Here is a 24,942-nt window from a genome sequence, read left to right as displayed (position 1 = left end):
GAACCCATCTGTTATGACTGCAGCTGTATGCACAATGAACATCATGTAGATAAGGAAAATGTGAAGTATTCGCAACACCTGATGGGTGTCTATCGTCTCCCCAGCAAATCTGTATGTGCAGGAACCCCTTTAATAGTGTTTACTTGAGAAATTTTCTTTGTAGTATGTGCCCCCTTCTCTAACTGGCTGGCCAGGCTGTTACACATTCTGCACACTAAAGAATAACTACTTCAGAAAGAGATTGAAATGCCAACAGCTACATTTTCAATGGAATGAGTGTGTGCACTTCAGGCTCATCAGTATCATTTTTAAGTGATGCATTTTCACACCCCAGAGAATTTACATTGTTACAGTTATTCAACTTCTGTCTTGAAAAGCATGAACTTAGTGCCTGAAAGCAAGGAGAGGCAAACCACATACAGTTAAAGATGGGATTAAAAAGGCTTCTCAGTGGGGAAGAGGGTGAGCGACTGCCTAACAATTGCTCTTCCTAATATGCAACATGTATATGATCCAAATTAACCACACACATTCTGGATGGTTATCTAGACACATTTACCGAGGAAAGTGGTTAAGATCTGCTCTATAAAAGAGCCTCAACAGTGACACTGCAGTTTATACACATCTCACCTCCAATACTATTTTATATTGTTTATATTGCAAATGTATCACTTCCCCAGATTCGCATTCTCAGGAGTTACACAAAGCTCAGTCTGATAATATACTATACCAAGTAGGGCAACTAAGTGCAGAGAATCACTGATTATGGTACAGAGTGCATTTGTTTTGCTCTTCCTTACTCCTGTGTGAAATTTGTTTGCCACTTAGCACTACTGAGTGACTGCAGTTAACACTGCTGTCACGCAGACCTCTCAACCAATCGGGGACAAATTTCAACAGAATCAGGGACAAGTCAAGAAAAAATCAGGGACAATCAGGGACACTTTTAAAATATTAGTGCTATTAACTTGAAATATTGACAGAATCAGAGCATATGAATTAATACACATTTTCTGAAGTAAAAGAAGTCTATAACTCTTAATTATTGTCATTATTCGTTAAGTGTAATTCACCACCTTTCCTCCAAAAGTCACTAGTTTTAGGAAGGATTAAGAGGGACAGAGCTAAAATTTGAGTCAAAATCAGGGACAGTTGAGAGGTATGTGTGCTGTGTAGTGCACAGTTGATTAATTACAAACTACCTCCTATATTTAGGCCAACTAGAAATCTGAAGAATAAAATAGAAAGTAGGACAGTTTGCCAGCTGGGAAAAAAGCATATGCTGCGGAGTTATTTCTTGGGATACCACAGAGCATCATGCTGGGCAATACAGAAGACTTGAAGACATGGATATAGACATTTTACTTCATGCACTTTAGTGTTTTAAAGATTGCAGCTGCTTTAGCTTTTTGAACTGCAGCTTTAATTACTACTTTGCACAGTTACTATAACGTGTGTAAATACGAAAGTCCCCCCATTATAACACTAGTCCATTATAATGCTTGTGTGGGACAACTGCCTGCTTCAAGCGAATGTCTCTTATCAATGAAACCATATTAAAGCACACTTTTGGTGATACCTGTTACACCAACTACACAAGGAATTTACATTAAATCAAAACCAGATTTTATTGTATTTAATCTGTCAAGTGGGTAAACTCAACAAGCTAGAATACCTAGTTCTAAAGTGAGACAGCAGCACTGGCTGGTCAAATGAGTTGCTCAGAGTCACAAAGTAAGCAAATTAAGCCTGACTGACTATAGAGGATTATGATCAGGTCCCAGATCATAACCAGTTTATGATACCAAGTTATTCACCTTGAGAGAAGCTTAAGAGCTGAATCTCGGCATCAATGTCGAGAACACAATTTAAGGTTATGATCAGTGACGCGATCAGTTTACTTTTAGTGCATGGAGCCTTATCTGCTCCATGTACTACTAGTTACATGGAAAAAAAACTGCTAAGAGTTCTGCTGGCTTTCTAAGTCGTAAAACGCTTAGTGGTGCCGTCCAAGAGGTAGTGTAATGCAGACCATTACATTTACACTTGCTTTTTAAAACTCAACTATCAAGATTTTCACAGGAAATCCAGATTACTGCTTCATATTTATGTCTGTTCCTCACAAAATGTGTTTTTTGGACAAATCACCAAGGACTGAAGTTACTACAATGGCATACATTTGAGTTTCAGACTTTGTATTCTTCAGAAAATGGACGATAACACATCCTGTTATTCTGGCAACTAAATTTGTTTGAGGAAACTAGAGACAAGTTACCAGTATGGACAGCAGGCAGTACTGTCAGATTTTACTGCCTAGCACTAGACCAGACCTTAACTTTTAGCAGGGGGTGCTTAATTGTTAAGGCTGGGTCATGTGCCACTAACTGCTTTGTCTTTCTGTATACTGGAGTGTTCTCACCATGCTCCATGCGCTGCAAAGCTATTAAGCTTATCATGCAGAAGGCAAGTACAGCAGTAAGCTTATAAAGAACAGCCTCACGAATATACTTCCTATTTTAGAAACAATGAAACATACCAATAAAACGTCACAAGTAAAAGCAAAACGGGGATCTAAGAGTGACCAACTAAAAACTGCCTTAAATTTGACAAAGGTATTTATGCCCAAAAATAATAAAACGGCAGCTGCAAAAACAATCATTAATTCATTTTCAGTTGAATGTGTATTGAAGCATTACAGAGATATTCCTTGATTATTTCTGGACTCTGGTTACTAAAGTCTGACTGCAACTATAAATAAACTAATATATGTGGAGCAAGAAACGGTTAAAAAAAAAAAAAAAAGAAAAAAAAATGTTGAACACTGAGTGAAAGGGGAGCAGACAAGCTAAAGTTTCAAATACTGACCTGGAAACACAATATTCTGTCAGAGGTGACAGAGAGAAGAGAAAGAAAAATATTACCATACTTAAGGGATAATCCAAAATTCATGGAAAAACTCTGAAAATTGAAACGATTCTTAACAAAAATGCCAAAAAAAAAAGATAGCTTGGCGTCAATTATAAGGGAGATTGACTCTTACGTGTGGCTACACCGATCTGGAGAAGAACCTGTCTAAATACATGGTTATGGTTAACCAACAGATTTGCAGCCTGGGAAGTTTTGGGTGCAGAGTTGATAAAATTCTGCCAGGTGTGAGCTGTGGAAACATGAATCAGGCCTATCACATCATGTCTCTGCTTGAGGACATTACAGTGAATGTCTAGGTTGGACAGAACCAGTTAGTAATAACTGAATAACTGTACTGACTGACACAGAAAAGTCATAGAAAACAACTTGGTGATCAGTTTAAGACACAGGTACCTACATCAGGTATATCCTTCCCAATGTCACAAGGTGACTGTTCCGTCATGTACAGTAAATCTGAGCATTATGTGTGCTTGCCTTCAAGTAGTGATATCTCAAAAATAAGAATTACACTGCTGTAAAATCTGGAAACAATGTTACTGACAGACTAGGCTTTTAATTTGCAGAAAACACCAAGCCATGATATTCCATTAGGTATACCTACAAGACAACCACCAGAAACTCAACAGTGAGGAATAATGTAGAAACTCAAAGTGTGTATTTGGCAGCAGGGATCTTAACCCCACATTTGATACAAAATCAACAGGAAGTTTACAAAATGGGTGGAAAGTGGATCCTGCAGTTTTCTAATGCCTAAATGAATGGAATGCATATCCCCAATGAAGAAAATCTAAGGAGGATAGTAAAACTTTATATAGCATTAGTAATTTTACAACTGAAAGTTGCTTTTATGTGGGCATTAAATTGGCTTCTAGTGACAGCATGAAGCACAAACATCAAAAAGTTTATACAAAGAATCCTGCCGTTTTTTTTGTAACAGCTCAGACCCCTAAAGCATCCCTTTGGCTCCTTATCCCTACCTTTGCCCTCTGCTCTCAACAGGTACCCCAGAGGTTCCTTTCCTGCAATGCTGGACATATCCTTTGGTTAGCTGGGCCCTTAACTCCTTAGGATGTTGGCCTTAGGGGATTCAAGATAGCCAGGGAATAAGAACTAAATAGGTAGAAGCTACCAGCACTGGGTGGCCAACAACTGTGCAGCAGGAGTGAAGTGCAACAATGTCAACAAGCTTGGTGTGTGCATGTATGCCTAACAGGCAAAGAATGTTGTGCCACTCCCTCTACACTGCTGTTGGCCTGAGACTTCTGGTCTACAGAGGATGCCCAAGCAGCAATGCTTTCCCCCATCTCCCCCTCCTCCCAGAGGACAGGCGCGCTCGGTCCCCCTGCTGACCCTTCCAGCTGCTTCGAGTTGATTCCTTGTCACTAATGGCACAGATAAGACTTCTTTGCCTCTGCACCATCCAGCCAGCTCGACTATAGCCCACTGGTTACAAAAAACAGTTCCTTTGCTGGTGAAGACTGGTCTCAAAACTTACCGCATATTACAAAGCAAGTTTTATCTTGTCTGTAGCATGAATCACTGACAGTTATTCCCTAGGCAGTGCCATCAGATATACCAAGCTTGTAACCTGAGGCTAGGTCAGGAGATAAGCACCTAATAACTTCTACAAAAAAAAAAATAAAAGTCTACAACAAAGTAGCTGGCAGGCCAGGGGGCATCACATGGCAGGATGTGGCATGCAAGGATTTACGAGTTATGTTTAAACTAGCATGCATTACAGAGAAAATTTACCCATCATGTTTAGCTTAGTAATTCAAAATTCAGAATTTATAGCACTGCTCCTTTATGATGACACCCTTCATAAAACATTTTCTTTTCTTTTGTATAACAGTGTTCTTTCTGGGAACTGTAATATTAACAGCAATCATGCTATACAAAATATGTCTGTGCTATGCAACTGAAATAGAAGGGATGTCTGGACTATACAGTAGAAGCAATCACTATGCCAATAATGGAACATTCTAATTTGTGTACCGCACATGCAAGTAACACTGTGTGATGAGGTCCCAACTAAAACCTAGATGGTGCAACCTGCTCTGTGCAATATTTTTAGCTTTCTCACAATTCTCCTATGAAAGGATCTGCTGAAAACATACTAGTCAGACGAATACTGAGAACGACGCACAAGATTATATGTTCTTAGATTTCTACTACTGATGCTATTCAAAAACGCACATAAAGACTTATGTCGTGTTTCTCTATGGGACACAATGCTAAACAGTGGCCTCAAGGTACAGCGGCACCATGCTGGCAATCCACAGCTCACTAAATGTGTAAAATTAATCCCTCTAGTCTTCCTTCAGCAGTCACTCAAAAAACATGCACTACAAAAGCAGAATACATTAACTTTTCTCATAAAATTGTTAGCTCCATCTGCCACCAGCAACAATAATTCTTCCAAGACATGAAGCAGTCCGAGCACTGTGGTACTTTCCCCATGCACCGAATGGTATCACCATAGCAGTAACATTGTCTTCAGTTCCATACTGCAGTGCCTGAAACAGAAAGACAAGGGGTTCAAAATTATCCGTTGAATGCAGATTGACACTTGCATTCAGACTATTCAAGGACCTCATACTAGTCACAAACATACAACCATCAGCTTAATTGCTAATCCATGACACAGGAGAGCTTAGCGAAACCATACTAACCTTAATGTCATGCATTAACTTCACCAACACTAGCTTCAGTTATGCACCTGCAAGAAGATACTTTATGCTGGATTATTTCTGGGGAGGGTGTGTGTGTGAAACATTTGGCATTTCCAATATTTTTTTCATGATAAAAGGGAAAAGAATGCAAAAAGCACAATATATGCAAACATATATACATCTCAACTGAGTGTCTGTATGTCTCATGCACATACTACATGCTTACATAACATACAGGAACAAGTGCATGTTAAGAATACTGCTGTAGGGGGGTTGTCGAAGATTTATCATGTAACAAGCACTCTCAGAACTTAAGTCTGGAAAAGTTCATTCTAAAAGCCAACAATCACATACATAAAAAAATGGATGACTCCCTCAACCATCGTGTATACCTGCCCATGGCCATGGCAAAGAAGAGTAAAGTGTGACTTTTTCCTTTGCCACTCAAGACCTGAAACAGTAAATGAATACAAGCAGCTGCATTCTGAGCAGTATTATGACCTGCCAAATGGGACTTTATACCACAAGGCAGCATTTCAAAATGAACTTGCCTAAAAGCGTTACCCTGTGTGAAGATATTTACACACTGAAGCAGAATGAAAAGTCTTCAAGCAGTACTTAAAAAGAACATGGGCTTCTATTCAAAGACACGTTATATGTACTAGCCAGAAATGCCCCCCCCCCCCCCACACACACACACACAAGAGCAATGCCCATCTCATTCATTAGTTAGCACAAGCCTACATAAATACAACAGTGCTGATGGGTTCCATCTTCATGTTTTTAGTGAGAAAACTCCTTGGTTAAAATTACAACACACCAAAATTACTTACAATTAAAACTATAAATCATTAACTCAGTATATTTTTGCAGTGGTTCAAATCCAAACTTGTATGCAAATGGAGTCAAAGTGTGGCGTTCATTGTGCAGAAGCAGTATCACCCTACAATAACTGTTTCTATAGTCATCTTCAAACAATGCTGCATCTCTCTGGGAAGAAATCAATTACTTTGTGTAAGTAATGTTTTAAATAAAAAATATTGTCACCTGTGAAATGCTGCTACTGTATGAAGGTCAGAAATCCTTTCAGCTAAACATATTGTTACAATAGAAAAAGATTCAAGAATAAAAAAGTAATACTTCTAATACTAGATCTATTTGGTCGAGTCAGTCTTAGTTAAATCACAGGACTAAGCCACTCCACATATTCTCTGCACAACATAATAAAGAAAAGTCTATGAAGGCATGTCCATGGACCTCCTAAACTGCTTCCAAGGGTGTGTAGATACCACGACCAAATTAAAACAAAGAGGGAAATGGACCGTCAATCGCAAAGCAGAATCTCTGTAATATTAGTTCCCGTAATTCTGACTGACTATATGTGCCAGTCACTCACAGAAGTAAGGGAATACTAAATGGGGTAAAATCTAAGCAAAAAAGCCTTTCCTCTCTATTTTGTGATTTAACTAGTTAGGTGGGCCTCCAATATAGTTTCTGACCTGCCTTGATTCCAGAAAGGATATTCCAAGCTGGTGGTTGTTCCTGGCACAGTAATCCTAGCTACTTTCTATACTCCGTCCCTTAGGTAGTTGGGTTGTGCTTGTGATCTTTTAGATCTCCAGCTTCCAGCAAAACTTCACAGAAATGAAAGTTTTGTACTCACCATTATGATAGATCTGTGTTGTCCGTTTCCATCCTTTTCTAAACAGATGCATCTTGGATCAGACCTCAGATTTGGCCACAGCCACACACAATTTTCAAATTTAGTGCTCAGGCTCCTCCTCCTACAAATAATCCCTGTGAACAGAACAAGCTACCACAGATTGAAGTTATCTGCCCAAAAAAAGCAAAGTGAATTATAAAATATATCTGTAAAATATCTTAAAACAGCAGGTGACTTAAATAGTGGTTACCTATATGAGGAAAGTAAGGCAAAAATACAATACCATCAGGAGCCAAAGCAAGGTCAATTAGATTCATCTCAGAATGAAATTATGTTGCTAACATACACTGCTACCTAAACAAAATAAGGAGGGGGAAAGGTGGGAGGGAAGTTGAAGAAAAGATGGGAACATACACAGATTTATTGTTATGGTGAGTACATAACTTTTGTATCTGATGTTGCCTTTTCTGTCCACTCCTCAAAAGATGGGACATAGTCCCCAGCTACTTTTGTACTTGGAAGGAGTCATGGAAGGATATTCCAGAACACAGCTGAATCAAAATGGGCCCTACATCTGGACTGCATATCCAATTTGTAATGTGAGATGAAGGAATGAACCTTAGACCAGGTTGGAGAAAAAGGCTGTAGATTAAACCACAGGTCTTGTAGGAGTGTGCTTAGAGGAAGGGAGATGAATTCCCCTTTTTTTTTTTGTAACAAATGAAATGCACTGAAATCAGCCATTGAGACAGAGTCACTTTGGACATCTTTTTTTCCTAATTTAGCACTGGAGAAGGATACAGCTAACTGGGCTGATTTTCTGATGGGGTTTGTATGGTGTGGTTAAAAATGTAACTAATGAACATCAAGTACATGCAGGGCGTATTCACCCTGGTTTGAGAAACTTGGGAAGAAAGCTGGAAGATTTATGGATTGATTAATGGAGGATTCTGAAACAACCTTAGGGAGGAAAGGAAGACTGGTTCTCAGGGGCACTGTCATGGAGGCTTTGAGGATAATGCATGCAGCTCTGAAATTCTCTTGGCAGAAGTAAGTGACAACCACCAGGGATATGGTCTTCAATGATAAAAAAATCTATGAACCTATAAAAAAGATCCACTTTTGCAGCAGGTTGAAAGGGAGGGCCTGTCAAGGCCTGCAAAAGAATGGTAATACCCCATAGAGGGATTGGATCTCTATGTGGAGGTCAGGGTAAGAAAGACCTTGAACAACCTAACGGGGGCTATGGGTGTATGATTCTCTCCTATGTGAAATGAGGAAACTGCAGTTTACTGAAATTTAATAGTAGAATAGCTGGAACCACTTTGAAAAAGATGTGCAAGGAAGTACAAAACAGACAGAAGGGGAGATGACAAAGGATCAATGTGTTTCTCTACAGCCCAAATAGCAAACCTTTCTCCGTGTATATCTACAAATCTTCCTAGTAGGAAATTTCTGAGGAAGACAAAATGTGTACAACTGGGGATGAAAACTCAGACTGTCGAACCACCAATGAATTACAGAAACCATGCAGTTGGCTTGAGGGACTGAATGTGCGGGTTAGGCAGCACTGATGGGTGAGAAAGGAAGTCTGGGTCTGAGCTCAGAACCCATGGTGGGTGGAAAGAAGAGGCCAGAGGAAGGGAAACCACACCTGTCAAGGCCAGTAAGGGACTATGAGGATTACTTTGACTTTCACTGCAAATGCTTTCTGTAAGAACTTTGGAATCAGAACAGGCAGGAGAAAAGAATAAAGGAGACCAGAGAGCCAAGGATGCAGAGTGCCCCGAGGTGACTCCCCTTCATGAGGTATTACAGTGAAGAACTTGCTGCATTTGCTGTTGTGGGGTGAGGCAAAGAGATTATAACGAGGTCAGCCTCAATGTCTGAAAACCCATTCCATTACTGATGAGTTGAGGGATCACTCATGAGGGAGCACAATGGATCTGCTCAACTTGTCTGTTAGTATGTTGGATTTCCCCAGGACATGCATTGGGAATAGAAAGAGGTGAGACGATATTGCCCACTGTCACACACTCATGGCCTTATGATACATAAAATGAGGTCTGATTCCTCCCTGTTGGCTGATGTACCAGATGACTGCGAACAGCTCAGTGGTGTAGCGGTTAGCGTTGCTGCCTCACAGCAAGAGGTTCTCTGGATTGATTCCCGGCTGGAATTCCTTCTCTGCAGAGTCTGCATGTCCTCCTTGTGTTCATGTGGGTTTCTTCCAGGTGCTCTGGTTTCCTCCCACGTTACAAAGACATGCATCTGGAGCGTTTCTCCCCAGGCCTCCACTGAAAAATCTGCTTGTTCCAAGTCGAACGTCCGTGGTAAACAAATGTTAAATACATAAATAAATAAATAATAACATGACTGCCATGTTGTCTGCCTGTACGGAGATAACACCCAAGAGGATATTGGTCCTGAAAAGTCTGCAATGCTAGGACTGTTCAACTCCAAAATACTCATGTTATGACTCGCTTCTGTAAGCGTCTATGGTCACTGTAGCTTGGGAAAAGGGCAGAGTGAAAGGATTTCCCTGTGAAACAACTGGAGACGCTAGCCACTATTGGATGTGTGTCCTGCAGATGTTTATTAAATTCACTGAAAAGGAAAAAGGTTGCTTTCTGACCGAAAGAAAATGCATGTAAAATCTGGCCAGTGGAACTAAAGTGAATGAAGCAGCCATGGAACCTAAAAGACAAAGAACTAATCTTGCTGGTGGCTTCTGGGAGGATAGAAGTTCTACTGCTTGCTGGTGAAGAGATGAGATTCTTGAAGGAAAAAGCTTAATCGGAGATCTTGTATCCAAAGTTGCTACAATGAATTCCAGAAATTAAACTGGTTGCAATCTGGACTTTCTCAAAATCACTATGACTCCCAAGTCCGTACAGTGCTGGAGCACAGAATCCCTGGCTTGAATGAGTAGATTCCTGGTAGGTGTGGTGATTAGCTTGTCTTCCAAGTTTTGGAATACTTAGAAGCCCTGCAGTCACAGATGAGATGTTACCACTACCATACACTTGGTGAAAACCCAGGAGGCTGTTGGAGTACAAATGGCAGTACTTGGAACAGGAAGTGACTGGCTCCCAGGTGGAATTGAAGACACTTTCTCAAGCACCTGTCCATCTTTGTAAGGTAGTACGCACCCTGAAGATCTACTGTGTACATCCAACTGTCCTTCCTTAGTAGTGAAGAATGGACTCAACTATGACCATCCAAAACTTTGTTCTACAAATGTGTCTAGTCAGCTTGGGTCCAAAACTGCCCTACGGTCCCAGGTTTTTCTTTAGCACTAAAGAATCTTGAGTTAATTCTGGACCCTTTCTGGTTTAGCACGACCTCTTAGATCACTCAATTTCTTAGTAGCTTCTCTATTTCTGAAGTGGCTGCTCCCCTTTGAGGGTGGAACATCTGGAATTTTTTTCTGAAATGATGGGGAAGTATGGAAACGTACAACATATCCTCTGTTTACTATCTTTTGTACCCATTTGTATTTTAGAGTGATAAGCATCCAGATTGTTAGGTACAGATATAAGCATCTCCCCAGCTGCCTCCAGAGTATGACAGGCAGGCAAACATTCAGGACAGGTGAGGTGGACAGTGGTCTCACCTCCGATAACCACATCGCCACAACAGTCAGGAAATCTTTCTATGTGCCACACCTCATCACCAAGGGCTTTTCATCCATAAAAAGGAGGTCATTGTCCCACTGTACTCATCCCTCATTAGACCCATTATAGAATACAATGCCCCATTTGGTATGTACCTCTCAAGACATCTGCAACAACTGGAGAGGCCGCAGAAATACCTCACTAAAAGAATCACAGGCCTAAAGCAGATGCCCTACGCTGTCCGCCTTAAAAACTCCAGCTATACTCTAAGTCGCATATCGTCTACTCAGAGGCTATCTCTGCTTAACATACAAGGCCATGTCAAACCCAGAGCTGATGGACATGCTACACTTAAAGAAATCCCAATCCCTCAGAGCCACACACTCCAGGGATCTAAACCTTGTCATCACAATAAACAAAACATGCTGGAGCGATAGGTTTCTGTTGCAGAGACTTCCCAGACTCTGGAATAGACTGCACATACATGTTAAGCAGAGTGCCTCTTCAAAAGGAACCTTGACTACTGGATGGGAGAAAGGAAATTCACCCCAAGGATCACGTCAGTCGCCCTGCTAGACAGGGGTCCAGGGAAGTAAATAGTATGGGAATAAATACCAGGGGAACTGTTATGGCTAGTCTTGTATAGGCCCTAGGGCTGATAGCCTAGTACCAACCTATGAACACTGGAGAGGCTTCTCTGAGAAAGTACCCCTGAAGCCTTGGTTTAGTGAACCACCTCTGCCTCTTGGCTGATGCCCGTAACAGAAGAGTTTCCCCCCTTTGCACTTCTGAAACAAAATCCTCTTGCCTCCCTTCTAATTTCTGGAGAAGTGCCGCAGAAGTGCTGAGAATTTGATTGCTACAGCAGAAAGGGTTTACTATCCTTCTCACTTCTGGAGGTAACTTCTTTGACTTTAGGTTAATCCATCATTCAAGAGAAATCTTAATGAGTGGATGGGAAATAGAAAGTTCACCCAGGGGATCACTCCAGTGGCTATGCTTGATACTAGGAACTAATGTTGGGTGGCACAATACCAGGGCACTTCTATGGGCTAGCCTTGTTCCAGGGCCATTAGCCTCGTACACACCTATGAACCTATAAAAAGGGAACTAATGAAGGAGGTCTTGAAATGTTCTGCAAAATCACAAAGCTGCATCCAGGCAATCCTCCTGATGGAAATGCCTGTACCAGCTGCTCTAGACACACCTTCAGCACCATTACAGACAAGGCACCTACATGTACTGGAAAAAGATTGAAAGGTAGCCAACTGTGACCCAACAGCCTTCCTTTAGATCCACAGACAGGGCTCCTGGAAGAGATTTGGTGATCTCCTTGGTCAAATCTCTCTGGAAGTGGGTGACATGTGCCAGATAATTCAACTCTCTCACTGTAAAAGTACATGAGGCGTCCGTGTTTCCCCAAGTCTGACAAACGCACAGGAATCCCTGTTGGGTGATGTAGAGAGCAGCTCTTCCTTAGTGGCTGCCCCCACTAGCATGGAATCTACAGCAGGACCTTTGCTCCAATGGAGTCTATTTTCAGGTGCTATTAAAAATTTATCAAGCTTCTTAGGGATAGGTTCATATAGGTCCGGTTCCTTCCTTGCCTGCAACAAGCTTAGAGCTATCATCCTGTCAACAGGGGGAATTACCCAAGTAGTAAATGGGCCAGAACTGAAAGCTTTGAGGAAAGCAGACACCTCCTGAAAAAGATCTTGGTAGGACCAAAACTCTGTCTCAAACAGAATCTCCCCAAATGAAGTGTTCGCAATGGGGGATCCATGGGACCCTACTTCAAAATCAGTGTCAGTGGTAGGAGATTCCTCAGTGGAATCTAAGTGTCTCCTCTTGCATTTATGTTTTCAGTGGACCTCTGTTGAGATAGTTTCAGGAGGGGACTCAGAAATAGAGATGGATCCTCTATGGCAAACAGGCTCAAATCTTTCTGAAACCGTCTGGCTGCCTCAATGAGACAAGTAGAGCAGGCTTCAGACCTGGGAGAGTCTATGAAGATAAGGAGGATTTGGTACAGAAAAGACAGATATCTTTCTTGGCTGGGGAGGACTGTCTTGAAAGCTTCGAATGTAAAGCCTGAGATGGAGTTGGACAGTCCCACCTCCGCAGTCTAAACTCCTGAAGATGGTTGAAACCTGGAAGCCGTCCCACTCAGATCAGAGGCTGATGCTGGAGTTGAACTATCTAGAGCTGATGCTTCTACGGGGAGAAAGATATATGAAGACTCTGGATCCGATCCCAACCTACTGAAGTCAGCACAGACAGCCCGACTCAAATTCAATGCAAGTGTGCCAATGCTGACTTTGTCAAAAAACTCCAGGTTCTGGAGGAATGTAACATTGGCTCCTATTCAGACCTACCTTGGGTTAAAGATGGATCTAAGGGCTCCAGTCCCAGAGGACAGACCCATTAAAGACCTAGAGGGAAAAACATGACTCCCGGATTACAAAGTGCAACACAAGAAAATTGTACTGTATTTCTTTGATTTTTTTGCCCGCTGCTTGAATTCCGGTTAACTGAGAGTTTACTGTATGTATATATATATATATATATATATATATATATATATATATATATATATAAAGAGAGGGAGAGGGAGGATTAAAGGGGAAGGAGAAAGTTATCTAAAGATAAAAACAAAAAAGCACCAAGATATGTTGTAGTTCTTTAAGTGGCAAACGACATCTGGGGTAGCTCATTCTATTCACAGGGATTATGGGTAAAAGGAGGAGCCTGAGCACCAGATTCAAAGTTAGGAAGTGGCTGTGGCTGGATCCGAGACCAATCTGTTGAGGAATGGACAGAAAAGACATCTGATCAGAAGTTTCAAAGTTCATAGTTTGTTTACAAGCACTTCTAAAAAGTGGTTTACCTAATCAAAAGCAGAAAATGCCTAAATGCAGGTTATACAAAGGCAAGTCACTCAGAACTAGGATGAATGCCCACTGAAGCACAGTTACATAAAAAAATGACTGGCAAGCCAATGCCAGCAGAATTTTTCCTATATAATAATTTTGTATCTGATACGAAAATTATGGTTCTTAAAGGAAACTTCTACATACCTTTGGAAAATGAACAACAGAGAGTAACCTAATTCAGTTATTCAATCTGACAGTCAATGGTTGAAAACTGGACCTTGGTTTATGAGTCACTATAGCACTTCCAAAACTTTTCCTCTGTGAGAAAAGTAACAATGACCACCTACACAGTGCAGTGAAGGGCAACAAATCCTTGTTCGGGTAATGCATGATTTTATGACAAATGTAGCCCAAAAGCAAATGACCAACTAACCTTAACTGTAAGATTACTGGGATTTGCATTTTGCAAACTGTTTATTTGTGACAACAGTAGTTATTTGCATGTAAAGTAACATTCTAATTATAATGCTAGCAAGTATAAGTGTAGTGGGCAGAAAAGCCTTAATATTTAGACAATTCTGATGGTATAACAGAACTTTATACAGTACTACTGTTCTTCAGAGGCATTTGTCCAAACCTCAGACTGACACACTACATTTTTTTCTACTTTTTCTGTTAGTATACTTATGCAAGCTGTAAATTTATCTAACTGCACAAAACATCCATACAGTATAACAAAATCTTATTCTCTTTGTGATCCCTACCCTTTTCATAACACATCACTTTGCCATGAGCTAAACAAATTCTCACCAATAAAACATCTCTCTCTCACAAAAATTGCTTGTTTAGACTGAGTAACCTTGTTTTCCTCTCTATGGATTCAACTATCTCCCTACAAATATACTGTATTATGATTTACTTTTTCATTAATTGATAAAGTAGTCTCCTGAGCTCTTTATCTTCTCTGCTAAATGAACATGTAATAATGTAACATACAAAATATCTCAGGCTCCCCCTCCCCCACAGTATGTCTGAAATGCATATGAAACATCCAAGCTAAAGCCACCCCCCATACATAAACAGCATCCTTTTTTAACTTGCAAAAATTAAGTTATGTGCTTCCCTTTCTAGGCAAAAAATGGATATTTAAGCATTGTATCAAACACTGGCAACTGAACTCCTATGTTGGTCCCATAAAAGGTATTACATCATGACTTTATGCCAGTGTCTGTGTGTTATTGCACCACCATGGCTTTTTTTCCCCTACACATCCTATCAGTAAACCATCAGTCACGGAGATCCTACTTAATGGCAAAGTTAACGATCCAAGGCCAGGCACTATCTCTTGATTGCCTCCTGACTGTGATCTCAGAGTGGTTTCTCTTTGAATCTTATTTAAACAGCATACACGGTAATGCCCACTATTGGTAAATCCTACAATCTACACAGAAAATTCCTAAAGCAAGTAGTATGACCATACAATACAGTGGATATAACAAGTGTTCATACCCCTGTTAAAATGGCAGGTTTTTGTGATATAAAAAAATGAGACCACAATAAATCATTTCAAAACTTTTCCCACCTTTAATGTGACCTATAACCTGTACAATTCAACTGAAAAACAAATCTGTTAGGGGAAAAATATAAAAAATAAAAAATGTACAATAAGCTGGTTGTCATAAGTGTGCACACCCTTAAATTAATACTTTGTTGAAGCACCTTTTGATTTAATTACAACAGTCTGTCTTCTTGGGTACACACCTGCCATCAATTAAAGAGACTCTGATTAACCCCAAATAAAATTCAGCTGTCCTAGTAGTACTTTCCTGACATTTACTCAGTTGCCTACTACAGCAAAAGCCATGGTTCGCAGAGTGCTTACAAAGCAAAGGGATTGTTGATAGGTATCAGTCAAGAGAAGGGTACAAAAAATTTTCCACAGCACTGGATATACCATGGAACACAGTGAAGACAGTCATCAAAAAGTTGAGAAAATATGGGACAACAGTGACATTGCAAAGTAAGTACAGTTGTGTACGCTTACCATAGATGTAGATGTTCGAGTGTGTTCACTGTTGCAGTCATCACATTTGGGTTATTTGCCTGCAGGTAGCCCTCAGCTGGCGTGAATACCAGAGTCTTGGGACTTCTGTGTCGGATGCTGTCGCTTCTTCCATGACGTCAGGTCGTCAGGGATATAAAACATGCAGCAGACACCATTACATCAGTTTTTCTTGCCCCAGATGTCAGGTGCCCCCAAAATAAACATGATATGTAATACCCCCAGCAAAAAACAAATACCAATGATATAAGATATGCCAGACAAAAAGGACAGAAAAGAAATCAAGAGAAGTCAGAGGGCTGCAGGGAGGGTAACCAGGACTGCAACAGTGAATACACTCGAACATCTACATTTATGGTAAGTGTACACAACCGTACTATGTTCTTTGTGTTTCACTGTTGCAGTCATCAAATTTGGGTTGATTCCCAAAGCTAAGGAAGGGTGGAGGTAGGTATGAAGCATTAGGGCTGGCAATCAGGCCCTGTAAGAGGCTGTGGCAAATCCAGCTCTGGATTTAGAAAATATAGGCAAGTGGTAGTGCTTGGTGAAAGTGTGTACAGAGCTCCTGGTTGCAGCTTCCAGGATGTCCCTGACAGGGACTCCCCTGAGAAATGCTGTAGAGGTAGATGTAGCCCTAGTGGAATGAGTTCTGATCCCCTGTGAGGTGGGTTTTCCATGATGCTTGTAGCACAAATGGATGCGGTGTGCTATCCATTTAGAAATGGTTTGCTTTGAAATGGCCTTGTCCATTGCCCCTGCAGCAAAGGTGACTAGGAACTGGTCAAATTTTCTGAGAGGTTTAGTCCTGAACAGATAGAACCTAAGCTGCCTGTGCATGTCCAGGAATGCAGGATTCTTTCCCCTTTATTCTGAGGATTAGGAAAAAAGGTTGGCAAATGAATGGACCGGGTAAAGCCACGCTAGACATCACCTTGGGCATAAAGGATGGGTTAGTCCTGAGGGAAACCTTGTCTGCTTGGAAGGCAATGAAGGGTTCCATTGTCATAAGGGCCTGCAATTCAGACACTCTTCTTGCTGAAGTGATGGCTAGAAGTAGAGCTGTCTTCCATGAGAGGAATTTTAACTCTGCTGTGGCCGCAGGTTCAAAAGGCGGAAGTGTGAGCTTTTCTGATACAAAGTTAAGGTCCCATGCTGGAGTGGGAGCTCTCCTGGAGGGGTCTTAAATTTTTGGCTCCTCTCAGGAACTGTTTTACCAGAGGATAAGAGAAGAGGGGTGGCTCAGTATTATAGTGATCTGAAATGGCAGAGGCATGGATCTTAATTGAAGAGAAGGATAGGCCTTTGTGGAGCATTTCTGTTAAGTAATCTAGTATATGAAGTAAGCTGGGCACAGTTGTGCCCATTCCCGGAGACCGGCTCCAGGAACAGTATATTTTCTATTTTTCCATATAGGATTTTCTAGTACTAGGCCTCCTTGCCTCAAAAATGACATCCAGCACCTGCTTACTGAGGTTTGCTGGTGTTGAATTCAGAGGATTAGCCAGGCTGCAAGGTTCAGGGTCTGCAGCTGAGGGTGCAGAATCTGGCCTGCCTGCTGGAACAGCAGGGAAGGAGTCTGAGGCAGGTGCCATGGTTGTAGCACTGTCATACTGTGCAAAAGAGGGTACCAGTGCTGGCGTGGCCAGTCTGGCGCAATCAGGACTGTCTTTGGCTTGTCCTGTTTAATTTTTAGAACCTTCAAGAGGAGTAGCAGAGGGGGAAAGGCATAGACTGAGAGGCTTTCCCAGGTGAAGGACAGGGCATCCACTTTCCAAGCTTGGCTGTGGGGAGTTCTCGTGCAATATTTGCTCAATTGATAGTTCTGAGGGGAAGCAAAAAGGTCCACCTCTGGTGCCCCCCACCTGTTCCTCAAAAGCTTGAATATTTTGGGTTCCAGTTTCCACTCATGTGGATCCATGAGATTTGTTGTCTGCCAGTGAATTTAGTTTGCCTGGCAGGAATGGAGCTTGTAAGTGTACTTAGTTGCTCAAGGCTGTGTTCCACAGAGCCATGGCTAGTCTGCAGAGTGGGTAGGAATGGGTTTCTCCCTGCTTGTTTATTTACCACATAACTGTGGTGTTGTCTGTCTTTACCAATAGTTGTCCTGGAAGAATAAGGCCCTTGAAGGCTGTCAGAGCATTCTGCAGAGCTAACATTTCTTTTTGATTGATATGAAGGTGCATATGCTTTGGGTTCCATTTACCCTGAATGCACTGCCCTGCCATGTGAGACTCCCATGCATAGTCTGATGTGTCTGTTGTTAGGGTTTGGGAAGCAGGGGGTAGAATGAAAGGGAGTCCTTTGTTGTGGTTGCAGGCCTCTGACCACCAAAGGAACTCTGTCTTTAGACAAGGAATGATAGGAATCATTGTTTTCAGGTCCTGAGAATGTTGACACCAGAGACTTTTTAGGTACCACTGAAGTTTCCTCATATGCAGTCTTGCATATGGAATTAGTAGAATACAAGAGGCCATGAACCCTAGGGCTTGCAGTATTTTTCTTGCAGATAGCCGGGTTTTGCTGGCCAATTGATTGAAATAGTTTGTCAAATAAATTTGATTCTCTGGAGTGAGGAATGCCATCTGGGAAGTTGTGTTCAAGTTTGCTCCCAGGAATACAATCGGTTGGCTGGGTACCAAGTTGTGATTTCTTTTCGTTGATGGTGTACCCCAGTGAAGTGAGAAGTCTCTTTACAAATGCCAGGTGTTGAAGTAACAATTCCTGACTGTCCGCCTGAATCAGGCAATCATCCAAGTATAGGTAAATCCAAATTCCTCTCTGCCTGCAATATGCAATGGCTGGAACTAGGCACTTTGTAAATACCCTGGGCACAGTAGATAAGCCAAAGGGAAGTGCAGAGAACTGATACCGCATAGAGCCTGCTCTAAAGCGTAGGTATTTTCTGCAAGATTCCCTTATGGGAATGTGCAGATAAGCTTCTTTTAAATCTAGGGTTGCTAGCCAGGAGTTATTGGCTAGCATAGGAAGCAGCTGTTGGAGAGTTAACATTTTGAATTTTGGAACCACCAAAAAGGTGTTGAGAACAGACAGATCCAGGATAGGATGCCAAATATCCAGGGAATTGTTAGGGCTAGGCTTGTATATGCCCTAGGGCCGATAGCCTAGTACCAACCTATGAACCTATGAGTTTTCTTTTCTGGGGACCAGAAACAGTCTGAAGTAAAAACCTTGTTCTCTTTGTTCTGCTGGCACAGGTTGAATAGCTTTGATACTGAGAAAAAAGTACTTGCTTTTGGGCCTCTGCCCACTGGTTTGGTGGTAGATCTGGCCATCTGCTTATGGATGGGAGTGAGTGGAATTGGAATCTGTATCCCTGGGAAACAATGTTTAAGACCCATTTGACTTGGGTAATGTATTGCCAATTGTTGGCATGCAGTGCAAGTTTTCCTCCTAAAGGTGCAAGTACTTGGGCAAGGCTTGGAAGAGTTAAGGATAAGTCATTGTGCAATTTTACCAAAGGATGGAGGCTTAGTACTCCCTGTTTTGGACATGGGAGCACTCCATTGCTTAGATCTGTGCATAGCCTGAGACTGAAGTCTTGGTGGTCTGCTGCCCCTGGGTTTGGACTGAGAAGGCCTGGAAGGGACTGGAAAAGACCATTTTTTTAAGGCAATGCCTACTGAATCTAAGTGGCTGTACTTGAAAGAGATCCTTAACAGTTTGCATAGATTTAGCATTCTTCTCCATTCTTTTGAGGACTTCTTCTGCTTTATTACCAAATAGATGCTCTTGATTAAATGGTGCATCCAGTAATTTTGCTTTGACATGATCTGGCAAGTTTTGTTCCTTAAGCCAAGCATGTCTTCTAAGAACAGACCCAGTGACGGCAGCCCTGCAAGATGCTTCTAAAGCATCAAACCCACAGTGCAAAGTATGTTTACCAACCTGATTAGCAGAATGCATTAACTCTTGTAAACCTTTGTGTTCTGCACAATCACGAATCAACAACATTTTTTGTTTAATTAGCTCCATAATATACTGCTGATACTTTAACATATGAAACTGACAATTTAAAGCCCTAATGGTAAGGATAGCAGAGGTGTATACCTTTTTTCCCCATCTATCTAATGCCCTGGAATCCCTGTCCGAAGGGGTAGGATTTTTGGCAGTTGTAGCCTTAATGCCTTTAGGTCCCTGGGAAATGGTCTCTGGATCCACAGTAGGATTCCAATTTGTGGAGTCAGGCACTTTATAGTACATGTTAGGTTTCCTGGGAGCTGGAGGCAATGTATCTAAGGCTGGATTCCAGGAAGACATCATCTACAATTTCCAGAACAGGAGGGATAGCTAGAGACCTGTGCTGAGGCAAGCTTAAAAATTCCCCGAGTCTCTTTTTGGACTGGGAGTAGTCCTGGCTCTCCCAGCGGAAATGTTCTCTAAGGGTGTGCAGGGTTTCACCAAAGGAAAAATCCTCTGGAGGGGAAGCAGAGGGAATGAAATCCTCTGCATCAGAATCCTCATAGGTAGCCAAGAGTATATATCTTGGAAGTCAGAAGGATCAGAAGTCAGAAGGATCAGAGTAATCAGATTCCTGATCAGAAGAATCAGAAGGAAAAACAGTTCTGGGTCTTTATGAGGGGGGAAGGTTGACTTCCCCTAATTAAAGTAATGAGGTCCTCAGCCATTCCAAAAATTTGTTTTTGTGGCATGTGAGCCTGAGAATGCGCTTTGGTCGTCAGTTTCCTAGGCGTAGTGCGAACTTTAGGCCTGAGAAATTCGGTATTTTTGGTTTGAAAGAAAGTTGTCGGTTTAATATGAAGATCGGAAGGCCTGAAAATACCCTCAGAAGCCAGTGCCTGCACAGCGGCTCCAGATCCATCCAAGGTAGAGACATCCGCAGGTACCATAGTCAAAGAAGCATTTCGTGGTATACCGGACTCTGAATGGGTCGCAGTAGAGGCCTACGAATCCATAGAAGCAGGTATGAGGGACTGCAAAAACGCCTCACTGAGTACCAGCGGACTGGCGACTAGCTTAACGGTAGCATCATCAGCAGCCTTGGACCTATGTGGTCTGTCTTTATCCTTTCGTTTTTTCAGGAGATCGGTAGTCGATGGCTTACCGAAGACATTTCGGAGTACAGAGATCAAGATAGAAAGAATTTAGCTACAAAAATAGCCCGACGAATAGTTTGGGCGTTGAACAAGGCACAAAACCGACAGCAAGGGACGTTGTGGTCTGGGCCTAAACAGGTGACGCAGTAAGAATGAAAATCTCTGAAGTATTTGCTTTCCACAGGCAAGACAATTATTAATTTTTTCTGAAATCAGTTAGAGCAAGAAAAAAGGATCCCCAGCAGGGTACTTATCTTTTAGAAGACTTCAGGTCTGAAACTCGAAAAACAAAAATTTCAGGAGTTGGCCGACCGGCACTTGTGAACTTCTTCTGCTTCGGGCACCGCATGGTAAGAAAGACTGATGTAATGGCGTTGGCTGCATGTTTTATACCCCTGACACCTGACGTCATGGAAGAAGTGATGCAGAAATCCCAAGACTCTGGTATTCAGGCCAGCTGAGGGCTACCCGCAGGCAGGTAACCCAAATGTGATGACTGCAACAGTGAAACACTAAGAATATCTGGACGTTCCTCCAAAATTGATGAAAAGACAGGATGAAAACTGGTCTTGGAGGCTGCCAAGAGACCAACAGCAACACTGAAGGAGCTACAGGAATTTCTGGCAAGTACTGGTTGTGTACTACATGCGACAACAATGTCCCGTATTCTCCATATGTCTGGACTATGGGGTAGGGATGCAAGATGGAAACCTTTTCTTACACAGAAAAACATCCAGGCCCAGCTAAAATTTGAAAAACAACACATCAAGTCTCCCAAAAGCATCTGGGAAAATGTTTTATGGTCTGATGAGACCAAGATTGAAATTTCTGGCCACAATTCCAAAAGGTATGTTTGGCACAAAAACAACACTTTGCATCACAAAGAGAACACCATCCCCACGGTGAAGCTTGGTGATGGCAGTATCATGCTTTGGGGTTGCTTTTCTTCAGCTGGAACTGGGGTTTTAGTCAAGGTGGAGGGAATTATGAACAGTTCCAAATACCAGTCACATTTGGCCCAAAACCTTCAGGCATCGGCTAGAAAGCTGCAGTTTAAGAGGAATTTCACCTTTCAACACAACTATGACCCCAGGCATACATCCAAATCAACAAAAGAATGACTTCACCAGAAGAAAATTAAAGTTTTAGAATGGCCCAGCCAGAGCCCAGACCTAAATCCAATAGAAAATCTCTGGGGTGATCTGAAGTGGGCTGTGCACAAGAGATGTCCTCGCAATCTGACAGATTTGGAGCGCTCTTGCAAGGAAGAGTGGGCAAATATTGCCAAGGCAAGATGTGCCATGCTGATAAGACTCCTACCCAAGAAGACTGAATGCTGTAAATAAATCAAAAGGTGTTTCAATAAAGTATTAATTTAAGGGTGTGCACACTTATGCAACCAGCTTATTGTACGTTTTTTATTTTTTACATTTTTCCCCTAACAGATTTGTTTTTCAACTGAATTGTACAGGTTATAGGTGACAAAGGCAGGAAACGTTTTGAAAGGATTTATTATGGTCTCATTTTTTATATCACTAAAAACCTGGCATTTTAACAAAGGTATGTACACTTTTTATATCCACTGTATTGTGTGGTTATACTACTTGATTTAGGAATTTTCTGTGTAGATTGTAGGACTTGCCAATAGCGGGCTTTACCATGCATGCTGTTTAAATAAGATGCAAAGAGAAACAACTGACACCACAGTCTCAATATCTGTTCTGCAAATAACTGCTTATTTAACAAAATACAGACAAAAAAAGACATTTCAGAAAAGTCCTTGTATACTGTCCTCCACAATGAAAACAGGAGAGCATTCACATCCTGTAAAGTGACATTATGTGTTTAAACAAGACATACCTCATGTTCACAGCTGTTTAACAATGGACTTTTTAAAACACCCATTTCATATGTACTCCATAACACTACACTTGTGCACTTAAGTTGTTTTGATGGAGTCTCTCTTGCAATAGGATGTTTTGCAGCTGAAGGTACGCACCAATGACTTGCATTGCATTTCAAATTCAGTTACTGTATCTATCCCACTTAAGATTAGAATTTATTAAGTGTACTTTGACATATCCTGCATTCCTTCCTTCTAAGTCAGCTAGAGTCATATTTCCTGGCTTGCAAAAATCAACTAATTGAACCTGCTCTCAGTTGTCATCAGGTTCTGACTATATAAAGGCTTATTAGATCAGCAGCTCCAGGGAAGGGAAACGAATGCAGGTTTACATGACACACTGAAAAACTGCAAATTTTGAAACTGAATAGCTCTAGGAGCTCAGCCAGTGCAAGCAAGAGCTACACCCTTATGATGTGATACATGAAGTGATGTAACAGCAAGGGAGACAAATTCCTGAAAAGTGCATCACGAAATTTCAGCAACAACATGTTGTGTATTGAAGCTGACAAGGATAAAAGTTTCTTCCCCTCTATGAAATTTCTAGATCATGCATCTTGGGGGAGCATGGGGATCATTCTTCAAGGATGAAAATACACTACAGGAAAAGGGAACTTGTCTTTGGCACAAACGTGTTTTAAGGATATACCCCATTTGGTTGGCTTCAACAGTGATTATTTATACAGAAGGACTGTAGTAATGCTACTTAAAAATCATGTTGAGAATGTTTATGTTTTATTTTGCATTTGTTTGCTGGGAGAGTACACTGATCTGAATTAACTATTTACAGGTAAAGCCTAGGTTTACACAGAACTTAAGTCCATGTTTCACATTTGTTTACTAGCTTCTTAAATGCTAAAGCAAAAGCAAAGTCGAATGGCAAATGACTGTACTTAAATTACTGAAATTGTCTGGTCTGATTACCCTTTAAGCATCTGTTCGTTTCATGCAAAATTATAGTTATTTTAATGCCACAAATGGTTAAATACTTCTTATGCAGCTGTACTGCTGTCTATTTTAGCCCCCGTTTACCAACAGATTAGGCTATGCAACAGCATGTCTTTCTAGATTTACAGGCTACACCTAGGTATGGGTGATGTATGAAAATTTCTCTGCATTTTTGAGGGTACATTATCTATACATTTAAATCAGCAATATATTCAACTACTTTGGCTTCACACAAACACACACAGTTTTTGCAAAATTTCTAAAGAAACCACAACTGCTTAATCACAGTCTGCTGCTTTCGTCTTGAATAAACTCCTCTCAACCTCTTAAGAGACAGAAATTGGCCAAAAAGCAGAAATAATCAGGGACAAAGCCCAAAACTAGGGACACATTTTAAAATATTGCTCTTCCAGATTTAGAAAGTTGATAAACAGATGTCCTTCTATATCACTGCTGCTGTATTGTAAACAGAAGGGAGCTCCCACCCAGGGCAGCCCAATGCTCAACCAGTATACCAAAGCCTAATGATCTTGTATGTGCCATACATCATACTTGTGCTTCCTGCACAGAACGCTGGGCAAAGGGATGTATGGATGAAGCTACCCAAAACTTCTTTGACTCCAGTTCAAACGCCATTACTGCTAGTCAGTCTGAACGCCTTGATGGTGTTCTGAATACCTAGCTGCCAGATAAGTGCCCCGTTGTTTTTTTTTTATTTTGCTTTTTCTTGGTCTTCTATTTTAATTTTGCTACCTAAAGTTCATGCCACCCACAAAGGGTAAATGTCAATGTGGGTGAGGGAGGCAAACACCCTATAAGGATAGTCAAGAACAGTGCCTTTGTTGTTTGGGTGCTTCCCATGACCATACCTCTTCTAGTATCTGTAAGGTGTCTGGGCCTAAGACTCTTATAAATGGACTTCTCTGGCCCTTTATCTTGAAAACCAATGGCTTAAGCAGTTAGCTCAGCATACCATGGCAGAATCCTTTAACCCACCAAGATACTCCTGCTAGGTAAGAAGAAAGCCAAGAAGTATTCGTCTGATACTTCAGCTGTCCAGCCTCCACTGGACGTCCCTCTAGAAGTGGGTAACAGCCTGTAGACTGTCTGGCATCTACATCGGATTCCTCTGCCATGACCCTGGAGGCTGGCATAGTTCCATCTTTTCACAAGTAGTCCTATGGCTTTGCAGGAGTCTGCT

The 24,942-nt window shown here is 41.5% G+C and overlaps 1 protein-coding gene across 1 annotated transcript in view; it reads right to left on the bottom strand.

Annotated features, from left to right (window-relative positions):
* Positions 1-1,096: 1,096 nt before the first annotated feature.
* LOC122789036 (protein phosphatase 1K, mitochondrial-like) overlaps positions 1,097-24,942 on the bottom strand; it is a 295,109-nt gene continuing 271,263 nt past the window's right edge. Inside the window, exon 7 of the mRNA XM_044056209.1 lies at positions 1,097-5,444. Within this exon, the coding sequence (XP_043912144.1) occupies positions 5,313-5,444 (132 nt within the window). The 3' untranslated portion in view covers positions 1,097-5,312. The remainder of the gene's footprint in view (positions 5,445-24,942) is intronic.

This window comes from Protopterus annectens, chromosome 14.part0 (genome assembly GCF_019279795.1).
Source record: "Protopterus annectens isolate FY-2018-M chromosome 14.part0, PAN1.0, whole genome shotgun sequence".
Lineage (NCBI taxonomy): Eukaryota > Metazoa > Chordata > Ceratodontiformes > Protopteridae > Protopterus > Protopterus annectens.
Note: the sequence above shows the minus strand (reverse complement) of the source record. Positions and strands in the feature narration are given on the sequence as shown.